At 45.7% G+C, this 22,012-nt stretch overlaps 1 protein-coding gene across 1 annotated transcript in view; it reads left to right on the plus strand.

Moving 5' to 3' along the window:
- Positions 1-22,012, plus strand: part of LOC147662124 (WD repeat domain-containing protein 83-like) — a 159,989-nt gene that overhangs the window by 5,789 nt on the left and 132,188 nt on the right. The window contains exon 2 of the mRNA XM_086951097.1: positions 21,351-21,581. Within this exon, the coding sequence (XP_086807223.1) occupies positions 21,479-21,581 (103 nt within the window). The 5' untranslated portion in view covers positions 21,351-21,478. The remainder of the gene's footprint in view (positions 1-21,350; positions 21,582-22,012) is intronic.

The following is a 22,012-nucleotide window of genomic DNA, read 5'->3' on the forward strand; positions in this document are numbered from 1 at the left end:
AAGGGTGGATCCCTTTGTTTTTTGACAATATTACTTGAGGAGGACGTATCTACCTCTTCTGCTCTTTTGAGCATTACCTCTTCACTCCCTTCTTGTGTTACTTTGATACTGCAAAAATAAAACATGCATCCACAAACTCAGGTTCTTTCTGGTTTCATTTGTCTAGAAGATCAGGATCTGACATGCCGAGCAACAAGAAAGAATCAAGAGACCAATATTGGAACATCTTGGATTCTTATACAAGAAGAATAGATCTTTCTACCATTAAAAGGGTTCCATATGAAGATGTGGCATGTTCCCATATAAATGTGATGGCGATGATGTAGCCTCAACAACAAAAAGGTATCCAGGAGTCACGACTTGGTGTTTTAACTCGGGACTTACCACCATGTGACTTACAAATTAGACTGTGTGTTTATTCAAGTGTAAACCGACATTCAGTATGCAACTAGGGCAGGAATTTTTCCCATCAGTTGCCGCTCTGTACCACCATTATCACATCATTTGGGTCCTCCTTACCCAGGAGTTAGTACACAGAATCGGTCACACTGTGAATGGTGTGAGGACTATGTGAGTAAGGAGACCGATGTCATATGTGTTTGTCGGATGGTATCTTAAAAGTGATGTCGAAAAGGTTACATCTGAGGGAAGCAGTGCAGTGAGGATGAAGTGAAGGTGAGTAAAATTAGGTAGAACTGAGTAGAAGAAGTGATTTATTAGTTTCTCTCAGACCCCTAAGACTAAAAACAAGTGAAAAGAGTAGATTTGACAAAATATCTACTGGCAAGTGGTCAACATGTTTCTGCATTTAACTGGATGGTTTCCTATGCATTCGTCAGGACCTAGATTTTGCTACTGCTTGCTTAAATAAGTGAGATAAAAATAAAAGGGAAAAATTTCACCTGGATATCAGGTGTAGAATCTCCGCCACAGTCCAATACTTGTGGGGAAGGCGCCTCACCTCACCTGGCAGCAGCTCAGGTAAAATAGGAGCACCGCTCTCTCCGTCGGTGTCTCCAAGCGTCCCTCTGGGCTCTTCTGGGGAGGCGAGGTGAGGCGCCTTCCCCACAAGTATTGGACTGTGGCGGAGATTCTACACCTGATATCCAGGTGAAATTTTTCCCTTTTATTTTTATCTCACTTATTTAAGCAAGCAGTAGCAAAATCTAGGTCCTGACGAATGCATAGGAAACCATCCAGTTAAATGCAGAAACATGTTGACCACTTGCCAGTAGATATTTTGTCAAATCTACTCTTTTCACTTGTTTTTAGTCTTAGGGGTCTGAGAGAAACTAATAAATCACTTCTTCTACTCAGTTCTACCTAATTTTACTCACCTTCACTTCATCCTCACTGCACTGCTTCCCTCAGATGTAACCTTTTCGACATCACTTTTAAGATACCATCCGACAAACACATATGACATCGGTCTCCTTACTCACATAGTCCTCACACCATTCACAGTGTGACCGATTCTGTGTACTAACTCCTGGGTAAGGAGGACCCAAATGATGTGATAATGGTGGTACAGAGCGGCAACTGATGGGAAAAATTCCTGCCCTAGTTGCATACTGAATGTCGGTTTACACTTGAATAAACACACAGTCTAATTTGTAAGTCACATGGTGGTAAGTCCCGAGTTAAAACACCAAGTCGTGACTCCTGGATACCTTATTGTTGTTGTAACTTCACGAGTGGGGCATGTGTCCAGTTTAGAGTCATAAAACTAGCCCTTAGACCCTCCTTTAAGTAGTGTGTTTTTGTGATGATGTAGCCTCACCAGGAGAGCAAAAAGGGAAATCACCAAGACTATGTTGACAGAAATCGAAGGCAGTGCTATTTCAGACACAAGGAATAGCTATAGCTCAGGAATTCTGGAAACAAGGTTCGGTCTCACCGGGACACAGCTACAATGACCAACCCTGGACGAAGGGAGCTGGGGCTTAAAAGAACTCACAGTAATCAAATGGATCAGGTGTGAGCAGGCTAGCAGCAGCCAGCCACAGGTGTGCTGAATTCCTCCACCCATCCTTGGCCTTCAGGGGTGGAGACAAAGCAGTGAATTCTAGGTAATGAGGTTTCAGGAATGAGCAGGCTGGCTTCTATAAAACCCGGCATGGATTGGGACTGGATGTCCATTCCGAAATAGTGTCCAAATGGTTGGAAGTCAGTATATGCATGAAGGGGAGGGTCCAGAAGCTTATTAGGACAGTGGAAAGCCCCACAGTTCGCCCCCTGGTTGTGGACACGAGAGCACAGGGAGCAAATTGTGACAAGCCTGTCTTCTTTCTCTTGTTAACATTCCTGTAGGACCTTCAGGATGCTCAAGTAAGAATGTGGATTAGGTCCAACCAAACCTATGAGTCAGCATGTTTCAGACACTCTCTTTGGCTACAGTTGTGGCATCTTCAGAGTCATTGCCACTCAGTTTTTCAGCCATTACAATCAATAGTCTCAGTGACACCAGAAACAGTTTGTACTGCAGTTGTGGCTGAATCCGGGAAATCTGTCCAAATGTCTGACCGTGCATCCAGAAGCCCCTTTTATGGTTACATTAGATGCCATATCCCATGGATGTTGAATACAACATTACATTCATTAATAGTTCAAGACAGATGGTCCTTGATGGACAGTCCCTTTCAAAAGTCCATTTTAAGGGACAAGCCAACCCGTTCAGTTAAGCAGACTGTTTACATAATCCCACAAGTTGTCTCTGGAGATGTTCTAGCAGGTAGAAAGTTTGACGCTCCATTTGTGGATTAAAAAAATATATATTTTTATTGGCTTTTACAACTTTTTAAAATGAAACATTCAACAGCACTCTGCCTTTTTCCATATCATCATCATGCCATTGCTAATTTCTCAGCTGTTTGCACACGAGATAGATTTATACAGTCTGTTCATTATGTCTTCACAGATGGTAAATTTGCATTAATTCCTGAAATATCGACATTTTAGTAAAATCAAACTCGTAACATTGAACTGTACCATCCTGCCACCTGCTATCACCGCTGCCACACACTAACGTGTCCCCCTCTCCCCCACAAATATTTTGCATGATTAAGGTATCCTATCACTCACATGTGTTCTCGTGAGTGGGTCCTATCCAGCTGTCGCTCTTGTTGGGGAAGCTGGGATGCTGGTGTCCTCATCTCGCCCATGGAAGCTGTCTAGTGTGCGTTTCCACTCACCTGCAATGGGTACCTGTGGAGGTTTCTGTTCTCCTCACATCGCATTGCTGATCCCTCAGCCAGTGCCCATTTCTTACTTTCAGTCCTCCTTCTGCTGTGAGGAGGTCCTTCAGTGGATTTCCAATATAGTGCTATGGCCCTCTGGGCAACTACGAGCCCCAGGTATATAGATCTAGGGGCTGCCTAGCAAGGTGAGGGTTTAGGGCTAATGCGTATCCTGCACTAGTGTAGCTTTCCCATGTCCATGTATCCTGTCGCACGTTGTAGTTCGTGAGTGAGCCTTCCTCAAAATCCAGCTATCATTGACCAACTTCACACCATTGTATATTGTCGGCATCTTCACTCCCGCGTCTGAGACATGATTTTTCTGTTTGCCTGCTATGGTGTTCAGTCTGTGTGGGTTGAAATATGTATGTATGTAGTCGGGCCGCGGTGTTGACAGACTAGGTAGTCTGTGGGGAGTCGTCTGCATTAATATATGCGACGTGAAAATAACCCTCCATCGCGTCTGCCCATGTGGTTTGAGAATCTTCTTCCTCATGTACCTGACCCTAGCAAATTGCTGAGTGGGTCCGAACGGCTTCTAGCCGTGAGTATAACGGGAAATCCCCCTTTTTTGTCTTTTTAACACTAAAATCCTTACGGCAGGGTGCACCTTAGTGCGTGTACACCACCGAAGGATCACACGATCTGGTCCTGAAGAAAGCTGAGCGACTCGGGCTCCTAAAAGCAGAAACATGTTGACCTGAATTCATTTTTCACTGTGGACTAGGTGTCCCTGATAGACGAGACCAATCCTATGTTTCCACTCATAACTATTTTTAATCAGTGCTGGTTGGACTATTAATAAAGTAGTTGACAGTCACGACTACGCACTTTAGATTTAAACTTTTTTGCACTCACCTAGCACAATTTTGGCTTCTTTTCCACACCCTCAACACACACAAGAACCAGCTCCGCTGTAAACAGGCATTGTAGCACACTGGAAAGACATTAGGTCTTTCCAGTGGGAATCTAGTGATGAAGCATGTCACCACTAGATTGGTGAGTGAGGGTTCTTAAACAACCTTTTTATATGTGTTGTATTTCCCTATCTTTCTTTCCCTTTCACTTAACCATCACACCCTTGTCTGGGGTTTTTGTTGGTCCTTCACTCTTCTGTTGTTTAATAATAATCTAGTAGGGGTAAGAGAGTGAATGAGTATACCCTTACTCTCCCTTTGTTAGTATGTGTTAGTAAGACCTGCCAGAAACAGTGCGGAGACCCATTCAGAGGACTTCTCAGAAGAATCTAAAAATACACAGTGATGTAAGCAGCAGAGGAAATGTGTGCACAGACATTACAAACAACAATTGGAAGGACAACCCGATATGCTCCTTTTACCAGCAACACTTAAAGTGCCAGTGTCTATGGGGGTGTATTTGTAAAATAGCTTTTATAGCACTTGCTACCTTAAGTGAGCCTGACTCTAAGAATTCCTAATGTTTACAGATAGACTAAAGGAATAAGGAAATTGTCAGGCAGAAGATTTTATTTCATTCCGAATCAAGTTAATCCCTTGGCCTGCTAAATGTAGCAATAGATAGCATAGAAAGTTTACCCCAGGGTCCGTTAGATGGATGATGACTTAGATACAGTCTAACACAGTATTATCAAATGTGTATCATGTCTAGAGACTAGGAACATAATTAAGTAGGCAGTATGGAACAAAGCCCTCACAATAACTCTGAACTCGCAGTCCACACCATACACTTGCTTCACTCTACCAAGTCCACCTTGCATCCACCTCCCTCTCGGAACCCAACCCTTCTGTCAACAGTGCAGCCCTCCGCCACACCACAGACCATACTTTTTAGCCCTTGGGACATATTTGCAAGTACCCATTGTGTACAGCATCACTAAAAAACACAGGCAAACCAAATAGGTCTCAAGGGTGGACCTATTGCATTTGCCAATGTTTTTTTTGTTTTAAAAAAAATGCAGTTATTAATGACTGCTGGAACATCCAGTTCATTTTGCCTTTTAATGTTTTTCTGCGCTTGAGGCACAAGTATTGTAGGAACCACATGCCACCTCATGCCCAGCAGAGCTGTGCTCATTGCCTGCGAAGTTCTGTGTGTGCATGCTCGTGTTACATATGAGAGGAGGAGCTATGCTTGTAGTGCCTATTTGACCATTCCATGTATATATTAAAAGTGTATTCATCTGAAATTCCTAGAATGGCTGAGGCCACCATATGCGCTCCACTCAGATGTTCTGGTGAGGTGGACTACTGGTGAGTACCGCTCCTTCAGAGCTTCTGCTGCTTTCTGGACCTAGAGATGCCACCTTGATGCTGTGTGGAGGAAGGGATGTGGGCAAGTGTGTGCCAGCTGAGTGGTTCCAGCACTGCCCTCCACTTTTATTAGCTTCTGGAGTCGTGTGTACTGAAACTTCAGAGCCATTTTTCCTAAAACATTGTCTTCCCTTGTAGCCCCTTGGACTTGTGTGTTTCAAGTCAAACAAGCTTGATTACAACTTTTGTGTGCTATTTCTGATGATAATCTGTCATATTAGTAATAAAGCGCCATATGCTGGATCTGAGATTGTGTTCTCCTTAAGAATAAATAAAGAAATGAGCCTCTAAAGAGAAGGTTCCAAACAGCATTTCAAGTAGCAGTCAATAAGAATTAGCCATGACTCAAAAAAAGAGGTCTAGATTAGTAATTTAAAAACCATGAAGGTTTATGTAAATTTTAAAGTGCAATACAGAAGGCAAAAATCTATCTCAGTGGATAATATTTCAGTTCCAACCATGTAGCCAAGAAATCACTCAAAATGGATGTAGAATGAGCAATATAGTCTAAGTTCCAGAATATGCAGCAAATTATTAGAAAAATGGGCAGCATCCCTAGCTCAAGAAAAAGACCAAAAACGTGTTCTTTTATTGACACTTTGACCATACAAAGCAAGGGAGTTCACACAGGGGAGCAGATGTAACAATAAAACTTTGACTCACATTACAGCATTGCAAAAATGTCATATAATACCCCCATCCTAGCACTATCCCCCAAACTGAATAATGAGTCCACTTCTGACCTAATGTCATCGGACTTGTTACCACAAATCCAGTTACATAAACAATTGTATAGTGAATAAGACTACAGTGAGTGAACAGGAAGAGGCCTTGGAAAGCACCTATCTAACTGAAGGGCTTCCTTGGGGCTCTTAAGGAGCAGCAAGTACCAGTGCACAGTATGCTGAGTGCAGTGTCAGTGAGAAGTGAAAACATGAAGTAATCATGGCTCCTGAATCTAAGATGGAGTCATGGCCTAGTTTGGTCAATGTCAAGAAAGCACATTCTGGACATCTGAGTTTTCGTTCTAATTGCAAAATGTTCATGTTAAAAGCACATTACTCAAACTAAGAAATAGCACTAACAAATGATCCATTTCCTGTCACCAACACTCTGAAGTCCACGGTTTGAGGTTTGGGGCCTGAAGGCCTGCAGCCTGCTTTCTGGAACAATATAGAAAACGATAGTCTCCACTAGACTAAATGTCAGTATGTGTAACCAGCAAACTGCATGAAGCCACTCACTGACTTCTGCAAAATTCTCATAAAAAGAAAAAAACTCGACATTTGTAAGTTGTTTTTAGAAATAGTCATTCGACAGCTGTATCATCTGAGCGTTTTCTTGTTATATAGGTTATCGTGTCAGGGCCCCAGTGCCTCACGGTCCTAGGTTGCTTGTATCCCGGTTCAGGGAGGACCTTGCTTGGCAAGTAGGGCTAAACTGTTCCCTTGAGGAGCAGGGTCAAGGCTGATTTGCATATGGCTGGGTCCAAACTGAGGTGACACGGTAGGAAAAAAACGATGGATTGTGATGCGGCCCCAGCAATCGCCAGTGGCCAAGATTAGTTCAAGCATTCCATCCATCACCTTGTTGTCGTTGCAGTTGACAGCCCAAGTCAAATGAAATGAAAAGGGGTTTTGTTAAGCGCGACTGCTGCCCTTAGGCGTCCAAGCGCTGGGAAGAAGAAATTGTGTCTCAGGAAGCAACAGCTTGGAGAAGAGTTCAATTGGTAAAGAGGAAGGTTTTAAGCTGTTTGTGCAATGATAGCAGGTTGGGATACGATCTTCGATGTACATGGAGTGAATTCCACAACTTAGCCGCGTTGAGCGAAAAGGATCTTCCTCCTGCTCTTGATATTTTGATCCGGGGGACTACAGCTAAAAAAGCGTGAGTAGCTCGAAGTTGTTTGCTGGGGCAGTAAGGGGAGAGGAGGGAATGGTTGATCTTGGGGCCAGTTCTCCAGAAGGCTTGATGGGACACGCACAGGGCTTTGAATTTTATTCTCTCCCTGACGGGGAGCCAATGTAGGGTTCTCAGCCCGGATTCTATTGATGCTCTACGTGGGATCTGAAGCAGCGTGCGTGCTGCGCAATTCTGGACCCGCTGGAGTTTTTGCAGCACATATTCCGGTGCCCCCAAGTACAGGGCGTTGCTGAAATCGAGTCGATAGATCGAGTCGAGGGATATGCCCAGGCGGGGATCCCGTGCTCACTGTTCCACTCGAATCAAGAAAAAATTGGCTGATGGGCTCTTATCAGGGTGAAACCAATCCCAGGATGCTTGTATTCCCGTTCCGGGAGGACCTGGCTTGGCAGTTTAGACTGGACTGTTCCTATGAGGAGCAGGGTCAAGGCTGGGTCCAAACTGAGGTGGCATGGTGAGTAAAAATCTATGGATTGGGTTGCTGCCTGAGAGATGGCCAGTTGCTGAGATTAATTCTAGCTTTCTATGCATCACCTTCTTATTGTGGCACTGTGATTGAGGCAGGTGAAGAAGAAATAAAAAATACTACCTAAATCACAGTGCCAGCTGTGGAAGGACCCTAATCCATAGGAAGCAATCAGCGATTGGTCCCTGCTCCACCGAAAGAAAATGAAGTCACCCCTGACATGCACTGCCCATTTATAATGCAGAAAATGAGAGTGACCATGAAGCCAACCAACTGTAGGCAGTGAGCGACTCGAAGCCCATTACTCAACACGAAAGTCTTGCAAGTGAGAGTGCCTGCGCTAGCGCATGCACACGTAGGCTAGACCTAAAAAGTGTTTGCCCTTCGTGCAACTATGATCATTTGTTTATCCAGCTACCTGACCTTAAACTTTCAAGGGCATGCCCAAAGCTCAGACAGCTGGATAGACAAATGATGAACTCTATTTGGAGGGCAAGTGTTTTTTATGTGAAAGCACACAACTTCTGCCTAATCAAAAATATGTATTCCTGGCTCCCGGTGTTTTGGCTGAGTCAAAGCCCCGCTTTAGTAATGTTCGCAAAAGTGTTTGGGGCCAGTTGTGCTGTCAAGCCAGACCATTTGTCTTTCTCTGGCAGCAGCACAGATGAGGGTAGGGAAGCCATTAGGGATGTATACTATTCAATTCAATTCAAAATAGATTTATTCGACAGCATGTGTCATAAAAGCATCGAATAGCATATGTACAATAAAATAGAATCTGTACAATAAAAAGAGAAAAAGATCCTGTAATACAGAGGGTTATTTAAAAGTCTCATAAGATAGAATTAATATCAGCATATTTGGTTAAAAAACATTAAACAAGTATGATAAAAGAGAATTCATTCTGGGGCACTATGTGCATATAGGGGACAAGTCAGATATAGTGAGCAGTGTATAGCAATACTATTCAGTATGCTGTTGAATATTTGTGTGTGTTTTATTGCATTTGGATCAGAGGGTGAATGCAAGAATGAGTTTGTGAATGTCCTTCACAGCCAGTATGATAACTACTATTGACTGTCTAGCCCCTCTGAAATCACTACCGACCAAAACTAAACCTCTTCAGACCCCATGATATACCCCCGATCTAAGATCCGAAAAATGTCAATGTAAGAAACAGGGATGGCTATGGCGCCTTTCCAAAGACCCGCAAGAAAAGGAAATATTCGAAACTGCATTAGCAGCATATCACAAAAATATAAAACTTGCTCGAAAACGCACATTATAGCACAACTTGAAAGCGCTGTAAACTCCTCTCGCACCTTGTTCCTAGTGTTGAACTCATTTATCAACCCCCAGGCTTGTCACACCGAAGTAGCCCCCTCCCAAACTTTGTGCAACAGCATTGCAAATCACTTTTCAGAAACAATCGAAACCATCTACCAAAAGATTAGCTCCAGCCTCTATCCTCATAGTCCCTCCCCCTATTGCTACTGACGCTCTAAGCCTCAAATCTTTTCCAGCAATCGAAGTGGAATCATTGCTGAAAGTTGTCAAATCTGGATCACCCCTAGATCCCATACCTGCTAAGACCTCTGCCCTCTTATCCAAGACGCTAGCTGCTCCCATTTGCTCAACTCTCAATAGATCTATGGAAGAAGGCAGCGTCCCATCAGAGTGGAAAGCAGCACAGATCATCCCCATCAGGAAGAACCCTAAGATCCCCATTGATGATGTCTCTAACTACCGTCCCATTTCTCTGCTCCCTCTACATCAAACTCCTAGAGAAACATATTAACAAGCGTCTGTCGGAATTTGTTGAATCCTCAAATCGTCTAGACCACTCACAGTCAGGATTTCGACCTAAACACAGCACTAGTGGAAGTAACAGACAACATCGGTATGCTGGCAGACGAAGGTCGAGCAGTACTTTTGGTGCTGCTCAACCTGTCCGCAGCATTTGACAACATTTTCCACCAGATTCTACTCCAGCGACTCGAGGGCATAGGCACCCGAGGGAAAGCCCTAAATGGTTGACCGATTACCTAACCAACAGAACGCAAACCACAAATGTAGGCCCTTTCAACTCACAAACCACCAAAGTCACCATGGGGGTACCGCAGGGCTCCTGCTTGAGCCCACATTATTTAACATCTATGTGACCCCCCTGGCTGGCCTACTGAGGCTGCTCTGTTTTATCCCTATCTCCTATGCTGATGATACGCAACTTCTTCTCTCCTTTGATAAAACGGACACGAACATACAATCCACCTTCTCGGAGGGTATGAAGGGTATTGCACACTGGATGAGAGACAACCTCCTTCAGCTAAACACTGAAAAATCTGAAATTATGATCTATCGGAAAAGCAATGATGAAATGGTCCCCCAACTAGTGGCCTGAGGAACTAGGGTCAGCCCCATTTAAACATTTTTTTTTTAAAAAGACCTTTATTGTACAAAGTGCCTGTTACACAGCTTCCAGCTTACAACCCCTCGAGGCCAGCCGCGTGAATCAATATCTATATGAAACATTGTCAGATGAACACAGCTGTATGGCCGACAGCCCTGAGGTTCGGCGGCGTAAAGTGTTTCATTGCAGCACTTACATTCAGCAAACCACTTAACGTTATAGGTGTACAGGTCTGTAAGTTTTTATTTGTTTATAAAGCAATGTTGTCAATGTCGCCAGGCGGATCGCAGCCCGCTCCCACTAATAAGTGTTATGGGTAAGTGTGTCGGTGAGTTTCTTCTTCCAAGTGGGCGCGGGGCGCTGAAGTCATAGGGTAGGTCCGTGCGACATCGCAAGGTTTTCAATGAACAAGTGTCCATGTAGCTTATTATTCCTAGCAAGAGAGGCTCATGTTGGCGGTGACGTTTAGTTGGAATCACCCTGGCCATGACTGTTACTCTCAGTAGCCCTAGGTATGTGGCGCGTCACAGTAGCTGTGATTCGGGCGAGAGAGCCGGTATTGTATAAGACAACCCGGGCCCACTTGCCCGTCCTCAGGTAGTACGCGCGGTGGTCATTTCCTTCTGGCCGCTTTCTAGCGCTGCTGTGCTATATCATCTGTGGGAAGGGAAGGGGCCCGATATGTAGGCTAGGATGTGATAACCAGAGATATGCGTGCAACGCGACAATGTCTTTGTGAACTAACTTCAAAGAGCCTGGTCAAGGAGAGGGACCAGTGCATTGATAAAACATTGGAACATTAACATGGGGAGTATATGCAAAAGGGAGGGGGGGCGTGGGTGGGTGTATCCATGTGTTTAAGGGAATAAGTGCAGTGTTGTGGTGTCAGTATAGGTCTGGCGGACGGGAAGTGGGTTGCATCTTGCGGTTCGTGTGTGTGTCAAGGGGTGTTGCCACTATGAGGGCATACCGAGTGTGTCACTGGAGTGTAGTCCTTGGGACAGCCCACGTTCAGGTCGCATGGTGAGAGTCTGATGTGTTGAGGTGGGGGTGGGGCGATGAGTACTTCATTGCTGAACAATAGGGTATGTGTTGTGCGCGTTTTGGAACGTGAGTGTGGCACAGGCAGTGTTAAGTGCGTTGCGTGCAATATGGCAGCGGTGTGGGGGCGTGAGCTCTGGCCCGTATCACCTTGTCGGAGGGGGGGGGAGGGAGGGGGGAAGACGGAATGAGTGGGATCCATAGAAGCGCCCCGCGAGCGAAGGAGGAATACTCAGTGGCGTAAAGTTGTCCGCGCCATCTGCGGCGCAGAGCGTACACCTCTGCCTAAGCCAGTAATGTGGGCGGGAGGGGCGCACACCCAGCAAGGGAGCACCGCCGGGTATCGCTTCGATATGTGGTGGAGTTGGCCCTGCGCAGTCTGTCACGTCTCCTTACAGGTGCATGGCTGTAGACGTCGGCGCACCCCTCTCAAGCACCGAGTGAGGCAATCGTGATGCCCCGTCTGTACCCGTGGCGTGTGTCCACCACCAACAGGCGGGGGGGTGTGGGGATTTCCAGTTGTCAGCGCCGCCGTGTCGGGGATCGGCCAAGGAAGCCCTGGTCATCTGCAATTGTTCCTCAGCTGCCCACCGCCCAAGTGTCCAGGCTCCTTACCCCCAGAGTCCGTCCTCGTGTATGGCGGCCAGCGTAGTCAGGTCGCCGCTTTCAGCCTCTCCCAGCCTTCCTCCGTCACCAGGGTCGGCCACTTGAGTATGCGGCTCAGGAGGTAGTCAGGGTCCCTCTCCCTCCGATGTGAGTCTTGTGGGCGGCCGAAGGGAGTTGAAGTGCGTCCGCACGACCACACCGGGGCCAAGGTCCGAAGCGGCCCGCTCTACTCCGTTGCAGGTGTGGGCCTGCTGAAGCGTAGGGTCTCTCCACCGGTGTCCGCTACGTGCAGGCGCTTCCCCTCTCCAGCCATTCCGCAAATGCTCATGAAGCCACGTGGAGGCCTTGCAGCGGCGGTCGTAACGTAGGGGCGAGGGGGTCGCCCAGCTTCTGTCCGTGGTCGGTGGGCGTCTCTGGATGGCGCCAAGTAGGCCGCGTCGTTGGGCCTGTTGTTACCGCCAAAGCCTCGGCCTCGCGTAGTTGGGCGCGCCGGGACGGGATCGCCCAGCGCGGCCACAGTCGCACCACTTCTGCCGGTGCGGATCCTAGCGGGCGAAGATCCTTAGACTCGGCTGACGTGTGGGTGGGGGTTATCTCCGGGTCCGCTCACAGCTGCGGCTCGAACAGGATACTGAAAACGGAGAAACGGCCCTGGGAAGGGGAGTTCAGGTCAGAGCTCTACCGTTTCACGTCCGTTGCCATTGCGCGCCAAGCCACGCCCCCAACTAGGATCAGCCCCATCCCCCAAACATGTGGTGAAAAACGTACGGGTTAAACTCAACCAGAAACTTACATTAGAATAACACGTCAACCACACCGCTGGGACATGCTATCGCACTCTGGGCCTCCTCCGTAGGGTCTTCCCCCTTCTACCCACATCCACACGCATAAGTCTGGTTCAGGCCCTAATTCTTAGCCGCCTGGACTACTGCAACGCCTTACTTATCTCTGCCAAGGAATCCTCCCTCAGTAAACTGCATTTAAAATATGCTGCATGGTTCACAAATCCTTGAACAACATGGGATCCAGATACCTAACCATAAAATTGGTCAGAATCATGCCACCCAGAACCTTGCGATCAAGTAATCAAGGATTCCTCCCAGTCCCTCGCTTCAAACTAGCCAGCATGGGCGGTAAAGCATTCTCTCACCTCGCCCGCGGTATTGTAACCAGCTCCCCCCAAGTTGCGTCAATGCCCCAACTTCTTGGCCTTCAGAAAAATGCTGAAAACCACACTGTTCTAACCCTTCTTCGGCTGGCCATTAGCAGTCACAGCGCTGAGATACCCCGATGGGGGTGATTCGGGCACTATAGAAATCATAAATCAAATCAAATGTAGGGGGGTGAATGCAAGAATACGTTTTTGAATGGATGTATGAGTTAGAGAACATGTTTGAGGATCTATTAAGTGCCTAAACCCATCGAAGACACAAGAGACACTTTCATTCACAAGCCAGACCTATTGACATTGCCAATGCTTGTTGTATTTTTCTACAATAAGGCAGTGTTTGTTTCAGGATTCAAGAAAGTAGTCATGTTTTGCAAAAGTGGTGAAGACTTGTTCTAAAATGTTTAACCAGCTCTACTTCAAGACCCTGAAATATTTTGGGGCAGTAAATTGGTCCTCGGTGGTCCGTCTTTACGAGAAAGGATGGCTTCCCATACAGTTTTTATGGGAAGCCAGTCAGCCACTTGCATCTTATGTGGACAGCCTGGATTACATCGAGTAGGTTATCTGGCTTCATTAACTTGTTTTTTGGCCCGGTCACTGATTGGAACTTCTTGTCTAGCTCAAATGCGGTCTGCATGCTGTTGAAAGAGCCTCTTGATGAGCATCACTTGGGATCCATAGCATTTCAGCCATTTTAGAGAGGTGAGAGGGATACTGATGCTGATCATAGGGTCATTATCAACATCTTGTAGGCCAGTGAATCCAAGATTTGCCAACCTTTGTATTGAAAGACAGTCTGAGACCAATCACAGCTGTAAGCAGTGCTTGAGTAGGCACTGTGTTATGTTTACACACACACAAGTACACAGGTTCAGGTAATAAGTGTGTTTATTATCCTTCTTACAGGAGCAGCCAAGTAACGACCCACACGTCCTACCGCTTCATCAACCGTCCTCTTTTCGAATTCACAGCTCTCAAGCCCTTGAACCCACCTTAAGTTCCATCCACAAGATCGGGTGAAACACACAAATACAACACATCCTTCCCCTTTAGAAACAATAAAAACAACAAAACCATCAAAAACCACAAAATGAAGCCCTCACGAAAAAGCACAGTCCCAACTAGATCTTCAACCCCACTCAGCGTTGCATAAGGCTCGTAGAGAGCTCCCAAATTGGCACCTTCGGTGTCAGCTGTATTTACCTTCTGAGCGGTTACAATCTCGCTGGGCACACCGGGGGAGAGACCGGCAAAACAATCAGAGGGTCCAATAAATCCCAAGGAAAAGATTCCAAGACCTTACCTCCTCCTTTACTGACAAAAAAGGCGGTAGCGCGGCTACATAGATACCGTAAGCTGCTTCCAGCCTCCTGAGCTTTCTCCAAGTTGTTCTCCCGGCCGGTTAATAGCGTCGGCCTGCCACACCTCCTACTCGAAGCGTACTGGAGGGCGCAGGCTCCACAGGAGAAGACCCGGAACTGCAAGCCGGGAATCCGCCGCCTCCACTCCCTTGCCGCGCCCACGAATCGAAGCCACGAATGTTCCAGGACCGCTCCTCCCCTATCTTCGCACACCATCAGATCTCGGGAGAGGCGCCGCACAAAGCCGTGAATTTATCCTCAAAGAAAAGTGCTCTGGACTAAAGGTGATGGAGCGGGGGATCGGACATTGCTTATTTTAAAAGAAGAATCATCTCAAAAGTGCCCGCTGCAGCTCCTGGCGAAATTAGGCGTTACACGCCAGAGGAACTCTGCCGCGGCCATTAACTTCCGGCCGCCATGTTCCCCCTCGTCCCCTGTGTGGGAGCATTGTCCCCTACAGCACCCCTCATTGTGCGACTGTGAAACAAACGTCAGAGCCAGCCATCTGTCGCTATGCCTTGCGCAACAGGGCTCCTAATCTTATCTCGGATTTGCCTAAACCTCCCTCAGTCCCCCCCCCCCCAATTACAGAAGTTAAGGCTACTGTTTAGACAAGATAAAGGGAGAGTTATTGCAGAGAGTACCCCCCCCAGTTAGTGGAAGGGGGAGGGGGAAAGCCAAAAGGGTTTTGTCTTCTGGACTTAGAATAACTCCATCATTGAAGACGTATTACAAGGTGCTATCCACCACCTCCGATAGGGGGCAGAATAAAAAACCCCACTATGGCTTCTACTGCCACTCTGTCTGGCCTTTATCCATCCATAGAAAATGGTTAACCTTCTACTAGCCTCTCTACTGGTGGAACAGACGAGGCAGATACACCTTCGGGCCAGGAGGTGGTTGTCCACCCATCAGTGGAGTTATCTAATAGTTTTTCTGCATTAGACAATCATGAAAATGTCTCAGGTACCCTTTCTGTTAAGGAGAAAGTGGATGTTTTTCCTTCCACATCTGGGACTCGTTAGCTGGATCACCTATTTCTCCCTTGCCTCCGACTAGGATACCCCCTGGGTCATTGGCTGACATCCTGTTAAGTTTAAAGGAGGATATCGGGAGAAGATTTTCAACTTCAGAGGCTAATCAAGCTGCTATTCAGGCTTTATGTGAGGTGTTGGCGCAGAAAGTAGAAGAGGTCTCGTAGAGAACAGATGTTCTTGAGTAATAGATTCCTAAGATTAAGGATGCCTTACACTCCTCCTTAGTTACGATGGACAAATTGGTACAGCAAAACAGGGAACTCAAGGACGATATAGAACGTTTTGAAAACCACTCAAGAAAAAACAAGGTGAAAATATTAAATTTTCTGAAGATTTGGAGGGGGACGATATTAAAAATGTTGTGATCTCCCTTTTAATGGTAACCATCCTGAAAGATTTGCCGGAATTGGATCTGGCCTCCGTCATCCAAAGGGTTCACCGTGATCCATATAGGAGGAACCCAGAAAAGCAACGGCCAAGGAAATTTTTTGTCAATTTCCTCACGTACGCTATTGAGGAAAAAATACTATCCCTAGCCTTGAAAGCTGGTCAGGTTCCCAGTCCATTCTCCTTTTCCATCCGGTCCAATGTCTCCCATATCACTGCAACAAAATAGTGGGAGCTGGCCAAAAGAATGGTAATCTTAAATTCATTAGGGGCCAAGACCCAATTGAGGTTTCCCGCATCTCTCCGGATCATGTGGAACAATCATATGTATAACCTGCGCCAAACAGAGGAAGTTGATGCCCTAATAGACAAAATAAGAAATGGAAGTGGGGTGTAACTGGAACGGGGGAGGGGGATGGTAAAGGCATCTATCTGATCTAAGGGAAGAAAAAGACAAAGAAAAAAAGATGGTTTTTTTTCTATATATTTTTTCTTGTTTAGCAAGTGTATAGTTAAGTACCGCTGGAGCCCTGGCGGGATTGGGCCCGTTCTATACTGTGTTTTCTTGCTATGGTCATGTCCAGGGGTCCTCGTCCAAAGGGCTTATGCTCAGAGGAGAAGGGAGGGTTCCCCAGGGTAGCGAGGCGTTGTTGGGGTCACTGGGGGGAGATGGGGAGGAGGGGGTGAGGGGGAGCAGGGGTTGGGCTGCAGTGAGAAAAAATATAAAAATTGTCCTCATTCTCAATTGTGTCTTAAGATGTAAGCTACTTCCAGAGTGCTTGAATAAGGTCCAGGTAGTTGGAAGGGTCTGTAATTTATAATGAGTACCAAGATTAGATTTTGTCTCGTGGAATATCAACGGACTCCGATGTCCACGTAGACAAAGGTTATTTATGAAATTTCTTTAACAATCTTCAGCACAGGTCTGTCTCTTGCAAGAGACTCACCTGAGCCGTTTGGAGTGTAAGGCCGTCTTTGGGAAATATCGATGGGTTGAGCACTATTGCTCCTCTGAGCAGACAGCTCACAGTAAGGGGGTGGCGAATTTTAATTAGATCAGGCACTGGAGGCACTATAAAATCAGTCTCAACTGATCAATTTGGAAGATGGATAATAGCACAGTTGGCCATTGGGGGAGTGGATCTTACTATTGTCTTATTTTATGGTCCCAATGTCGTTGATCCAGCCTACCTACACAGAGTACAGACCAAATTAATAGAAGTCACCACCCCGGTAATAATCGGAGGTGATTTTAATGTCCTCCTTAACCCCCTTCCGTACTCGTCGGGTTATGATCAACATGATCCATGAGCTCGGACTAGTCGATGCTTGGAAGGCTAAAAAGGGCACAGAACAAGGTTTACGTTCTTTAGCAAAAACATGGTCATTCTTCTAGAATCGACTATATCCTTACCGATAGGTCGGGTCTGGAGAACCTAGTAGACATTTCTGTCCTTCCAAGCATTCTCTCGGACCACGCTCCAATCTCCTTTTCATATTTAGGGAATAAGCCAAGTCTCAACTCTAGGTGGACACTGAAAAGGGCAATGCTGTCTAACCCCGAAATCATCGGTGCCCTTAAAATTTCAAAACAGATTATTTTTCTGTCAATATAGGTTCAACATTCCCAGACTTCGTCTGGGACGCATTCAAGGCACACCTGCGTGGACAGCTGCATAGTCTGATATGTTCTAAGAATAGGGAAGAGGCTTTAGAATTTCAGATTTTTGAAAGGGAGATCTCTAAGCTTTAAGGGGACAGATTGAGTTGTCACCCAGACAATTTAACACAGGTCCTTAGTGATCTAGAACGTCTGCGTCTGGAATATAGGGGGAAGCTAGATTACAAAGTAAGAGCGCAGTGGTCAGCCCATAATATGGAAAACTACGAGTACGGCGAAAAAGCGGGTGCCCTTTTGGCATGGAAAGCGAGGGTTGATTGGGCCAAGAACAATATCAACAAACTGATCATTAATGAGACTGGAGTAACCTCCTGTAAACAGGAGGACATGCAAAGGTTCCTTCTCTCCATGTTTTCCAAGTTGTATAAAGAGGAGACAATTTCTAGCCCTGGGAGTATCCAAGAGTGGCTGCGAAATAGGGCATTACCGGTATTAACAGAGGACAGCCGAGTTATTTTAGATGCCCCCATATCGGAAGATGAAATTAAACTCTATATAAAAAAGATTAAGAACAATAAGGCTGCAGGGATGGATGCTCTTCCTGGGGAAATATATAAGGTCCTCCAGGACGAGTTAGCTCCCAGACTGTGTGAACTATTCAATTACATTTACAGTCTTGATGGTAGGATACCTAAATCTTGAAAGGAGGCCACGATTGTCCTTATTTTAAAGCTGGGGAATGATCCCTTCAAAGCGGATTCCTATAGACCAATCTCCCTGCTTAATGCTGATCATAAGATCTTTATGAGCATTTTAGCGGGGAGATTGGTCAAGATAGTTCCACAGCTGATAAACGTAGTCCAAAAGGGCTTTATCCCAGGGACGTTTATCCAGGAACAAATGCTGTCGCTAATAGATAGCATCGATTTAGCAATGGCACAGTCCGAGCCCTTGGCTCTTGCTGCATTTGACGCAGCCAAGGCGTTCGATCGGGTCAATTGGGTCTTCCTTTGGGAAACCTTAAAGACGATGAGATTTGGCTCGACCTTTATACAGACTCTTATTAGATGCTACGAGGGTGCCTCTGCAGTTATTTTTTTGAATGGCTTGTTGACACCATGCTTTAATATAACAAGGGGAACGAGGCACGGGTGTCCTATCTCGTCCTTATTTGTTCGACATCTACATCGAGCCTCTTGCTCAAGCCTTAAGATTGGATGACCAAATCACTCCCTTCCAAGTTTTAGATTACAGGTGTAAGTTAGCCTTATACGTGGACGATCTGCTGGTTTATACCAACAACCCAGTCGAGGTACTCCCAAGGGTGGAAGCCACCCTGGAGAAATTTGGTCTGTATTCTAGATATCTTGTTAACTCCTCCAAGACAGAGGTAATGTGCTGGAGCGTAGATAATTGGGTCGAAAGGAGTAGTAAGGAATTTAGGTACTTAGGGATAACCATAGTTCAAGATCTAGTTGACATCCCTCTGATAAACCTGAGGAAAGTGGCCAAAGAAATTGACCATCTCTTTTCCAGATGGCAGAATCTACCCCTCACTGTTTATGGCCGGGTAAACCTTGTCAAGATGTTTATCCTGCCAAAATTGACCTATTTGTTCAGCACTATTCCTCTCGACTTCCCCAGTAAGGTTCTGAGTAAAATTCAAGGCAAAATAGGAAGTTTTGTTTGGTCTAATAAAAACGCCAGGCTATCCTGGAAGAAGTTGAGATGGAGGCTCCTTAAGGGTGGTCTAGCTCTCCCAGGTGTGCACTGGTACTCTTTTGCCTTTCAGTTTAAAAACATGCGCTCATTGCTCACTCGCACTGTTGAAACCAACTGGGGGAAGATTCTGATTGTGGTGGCCAGTTTCGAGGGGGGGGGGGGATTTTTCTATAAGTTTGGGGCCACCAAGATTCTTTAAGAAGGTTTTTCTAATAGTCTTAAGAACAGCACTTAATGTGTGGTATAGAGTAAGATTGAGATGGGGGATCGGTTACTATTCTGACTTTGCTCCCATCTGGGATTCTCCCGGGCTACCTGAATGCCTGGAAGACAGTCTTGCATCCCCTATTAAGAAGGCAGGAATTACGATCTGGTCTGACCTTATATCATCTGACAGAGTTCTTCCTTGGGAGGTCTTAAGATCAAAAATAGGCAGCTCCTTCTCTAAATTTAAATACTTGCAATTGTGCTCCTGGTTTACAGCTGAGAAAGAGCTCATAGGTGGCAATTGGGAAATCGAGTACCATCTTCAAAATATAAACCCTATTAAAAAGGAGGTCAGGTACTGGTATAGGAGCCTGCAGGATGCCGACGATGTAGACCTCCCTCCACCCTACCTCGTCTGGAACTCATCCGTCTTGAGTGATATAGCTGTTAACCTATATGCATTATCGCTTCAAACCCTATAAAAGCATGTCAAGCCAGCCTCTCTTAAAAAGAACCATTTATTTATCAACAGACTGTATTATACCCCCAAGAAAATAGCAAGATTTGCCCCTTGCTCCTCCTCAAGTGTCCAAGATGCAAGCTCACCGAGGCGGACGACATACATATATTCTTTGAATGTGTTTCTTTAAGAGGATTTTGGAACAACGTCGAGCGTGCCCTCAAAGTCATCCTTAAAATTAAGCTTAATTTGAACCTAGCATTAGTAATTTTTGGTCTGGATAATGATTTCACAAATTCGCTTTCTAGTGCACAAATGGGTTTATTTCTCCGTTTGATTTTAATTGCCAGGAGGGAGATCTGCAAACTGAGGAAAGACTCCAGGCCCCCGTTGTATGAGAACTGGCTGGGTGCTGCATTTGGTATGGCTCGTTTGGACCAGGGACATTTGAATGATAACAACCAAAGCATTTGGTCATCATTACTTTCTTGGGGTACCAAAATGAGGTTGGTCTAATGTTTTCTTGGTCCAACGATTACACCAAGACTCGTACAAAGAATCTGGCCTGGTTAGGCCCAAAGCCAATGCAGTAACAGAAGCCCAGGGTGCCTAGGTCGCAATGGGCTTTTTGTTTGTTTTGCAGATGCTAATGGTGAGATGAGGACTAAAAAAAACACACAAAAAACACAAAATGATTCAAAAAGCAATGAAAGCAATACAACAACATTTTTTGTAACACCTGGAACTTCTCCTTGGCATTTACCATCTGATGTAACCTGAGACACAAATACACCACACTGTATCAGCCAAAGTAGGCTCAGTATATTTACACCCCCTTGGCTACGCAAAGTGCTCTTGGGCAACCAAAAGCAATATGCAAGACCTCGAAAAATACCGAAAGAATACATGAATTTTCGGCTCTACCTCTACTTGCATAGCTACAAAAACACATATATCCATGGAAGCGAGGAGAAAACATGAATGAAATTGAAGGGGGGTGTCTGTTATGGTATGGGCACGACTTCTTCATACAAGGACACTAAAAACACATATATCCGTGCAAGCTATGAGTAAACATGAATGAAATTGAAGGGGGGTGGGGAGTCTGCTATGGGATGCACACGACTCCGGAATACAAAGACACAAGAGTTCCAGGCCTGGACTTTCTTTGCACAAATTATTATGGCTTGTTGATGCGATGGTCTAATTGATTTATTTAACTAATACTACGAGTCACAAAAGGCAATGTGGCAGTGAAAAAAATCTGGAAGAGCATGCGTCCTTGTCGCATGAAGCTTTAGGACACCCCTATGCTTGAACAACAAAACTTTAAAATGCACTTGTCGTCGCTAACTGAGTAGGCGATGTTTTTAACTGTTATCTAAATCTTGCCTGGTTTTATTTCAAACAGAGTTAAAGACTGGCCATTCTGGAGGAAGGAACTGTGAGCTCAAGAAACAATCAATTCTGGGGTCCTGCTGTTAGAGAATCCGTGAAACTATGCATCGCTAATTGTTTAGTCCTGGAGCCCATTCCAACATGGCGTTCCCTGCACCACTGCCACAGAAGCCAGAGTTGCCCGAGAAGTTGATCCAGACCATTGAATGCAAGCAGGGTGCAGTCCGAGCTGTGAGATTCAATGGTACGTATAACAGCATTCAGGCACTGTCCTACAGTCCATACATCTGCTGGTTGCTGCTAGTTGGTTTATACATGGAGTCATTTCTGCCTCCTCGCCCGAGCTCAGTGTAGACGGTCATACACTCACTGTACCTGCCTGTATACCGCATGGTGATGTTGGCATGTGTCATGGGAGCATTCACTAAGGTGAAACCTGCATGTTTATAGGACACACTGCACAAAGGCCTGCATGTAGAACTGCTTTCCAAATTTTAAATCTTGGGTTTCACTGTTACTGACAACTCATGACTATCATTTCTATGAGAATGCTGCTGCTAGTTTTGAGCTACTATCACCTTAAGAAATGTGTCTTTGCCCAATTCAGATGTGGGGCTACATGATCACCAGGTAACTTGTCAATTCTCACTTTGACTACCTTGAGTACTCCAAAGA

This window comes from Lissotriton vulgaris, unplaced genomic scaffold (genome assembly GCF_964263255.1).
Source record: "Lissotriton vulgaris unplaced genomic scaffold, aLisVul1.2 SCAFFOLD_261, whole genome shotgun sequence".
In the NCBI taxonomy this organism is placed as follows: domain Eukaryota; kingdom Metazoa; phylum Chordata; class Amphibia; order Caudata; family Salamandridae; genus Lissotriton; species Lissotriton vulgaris.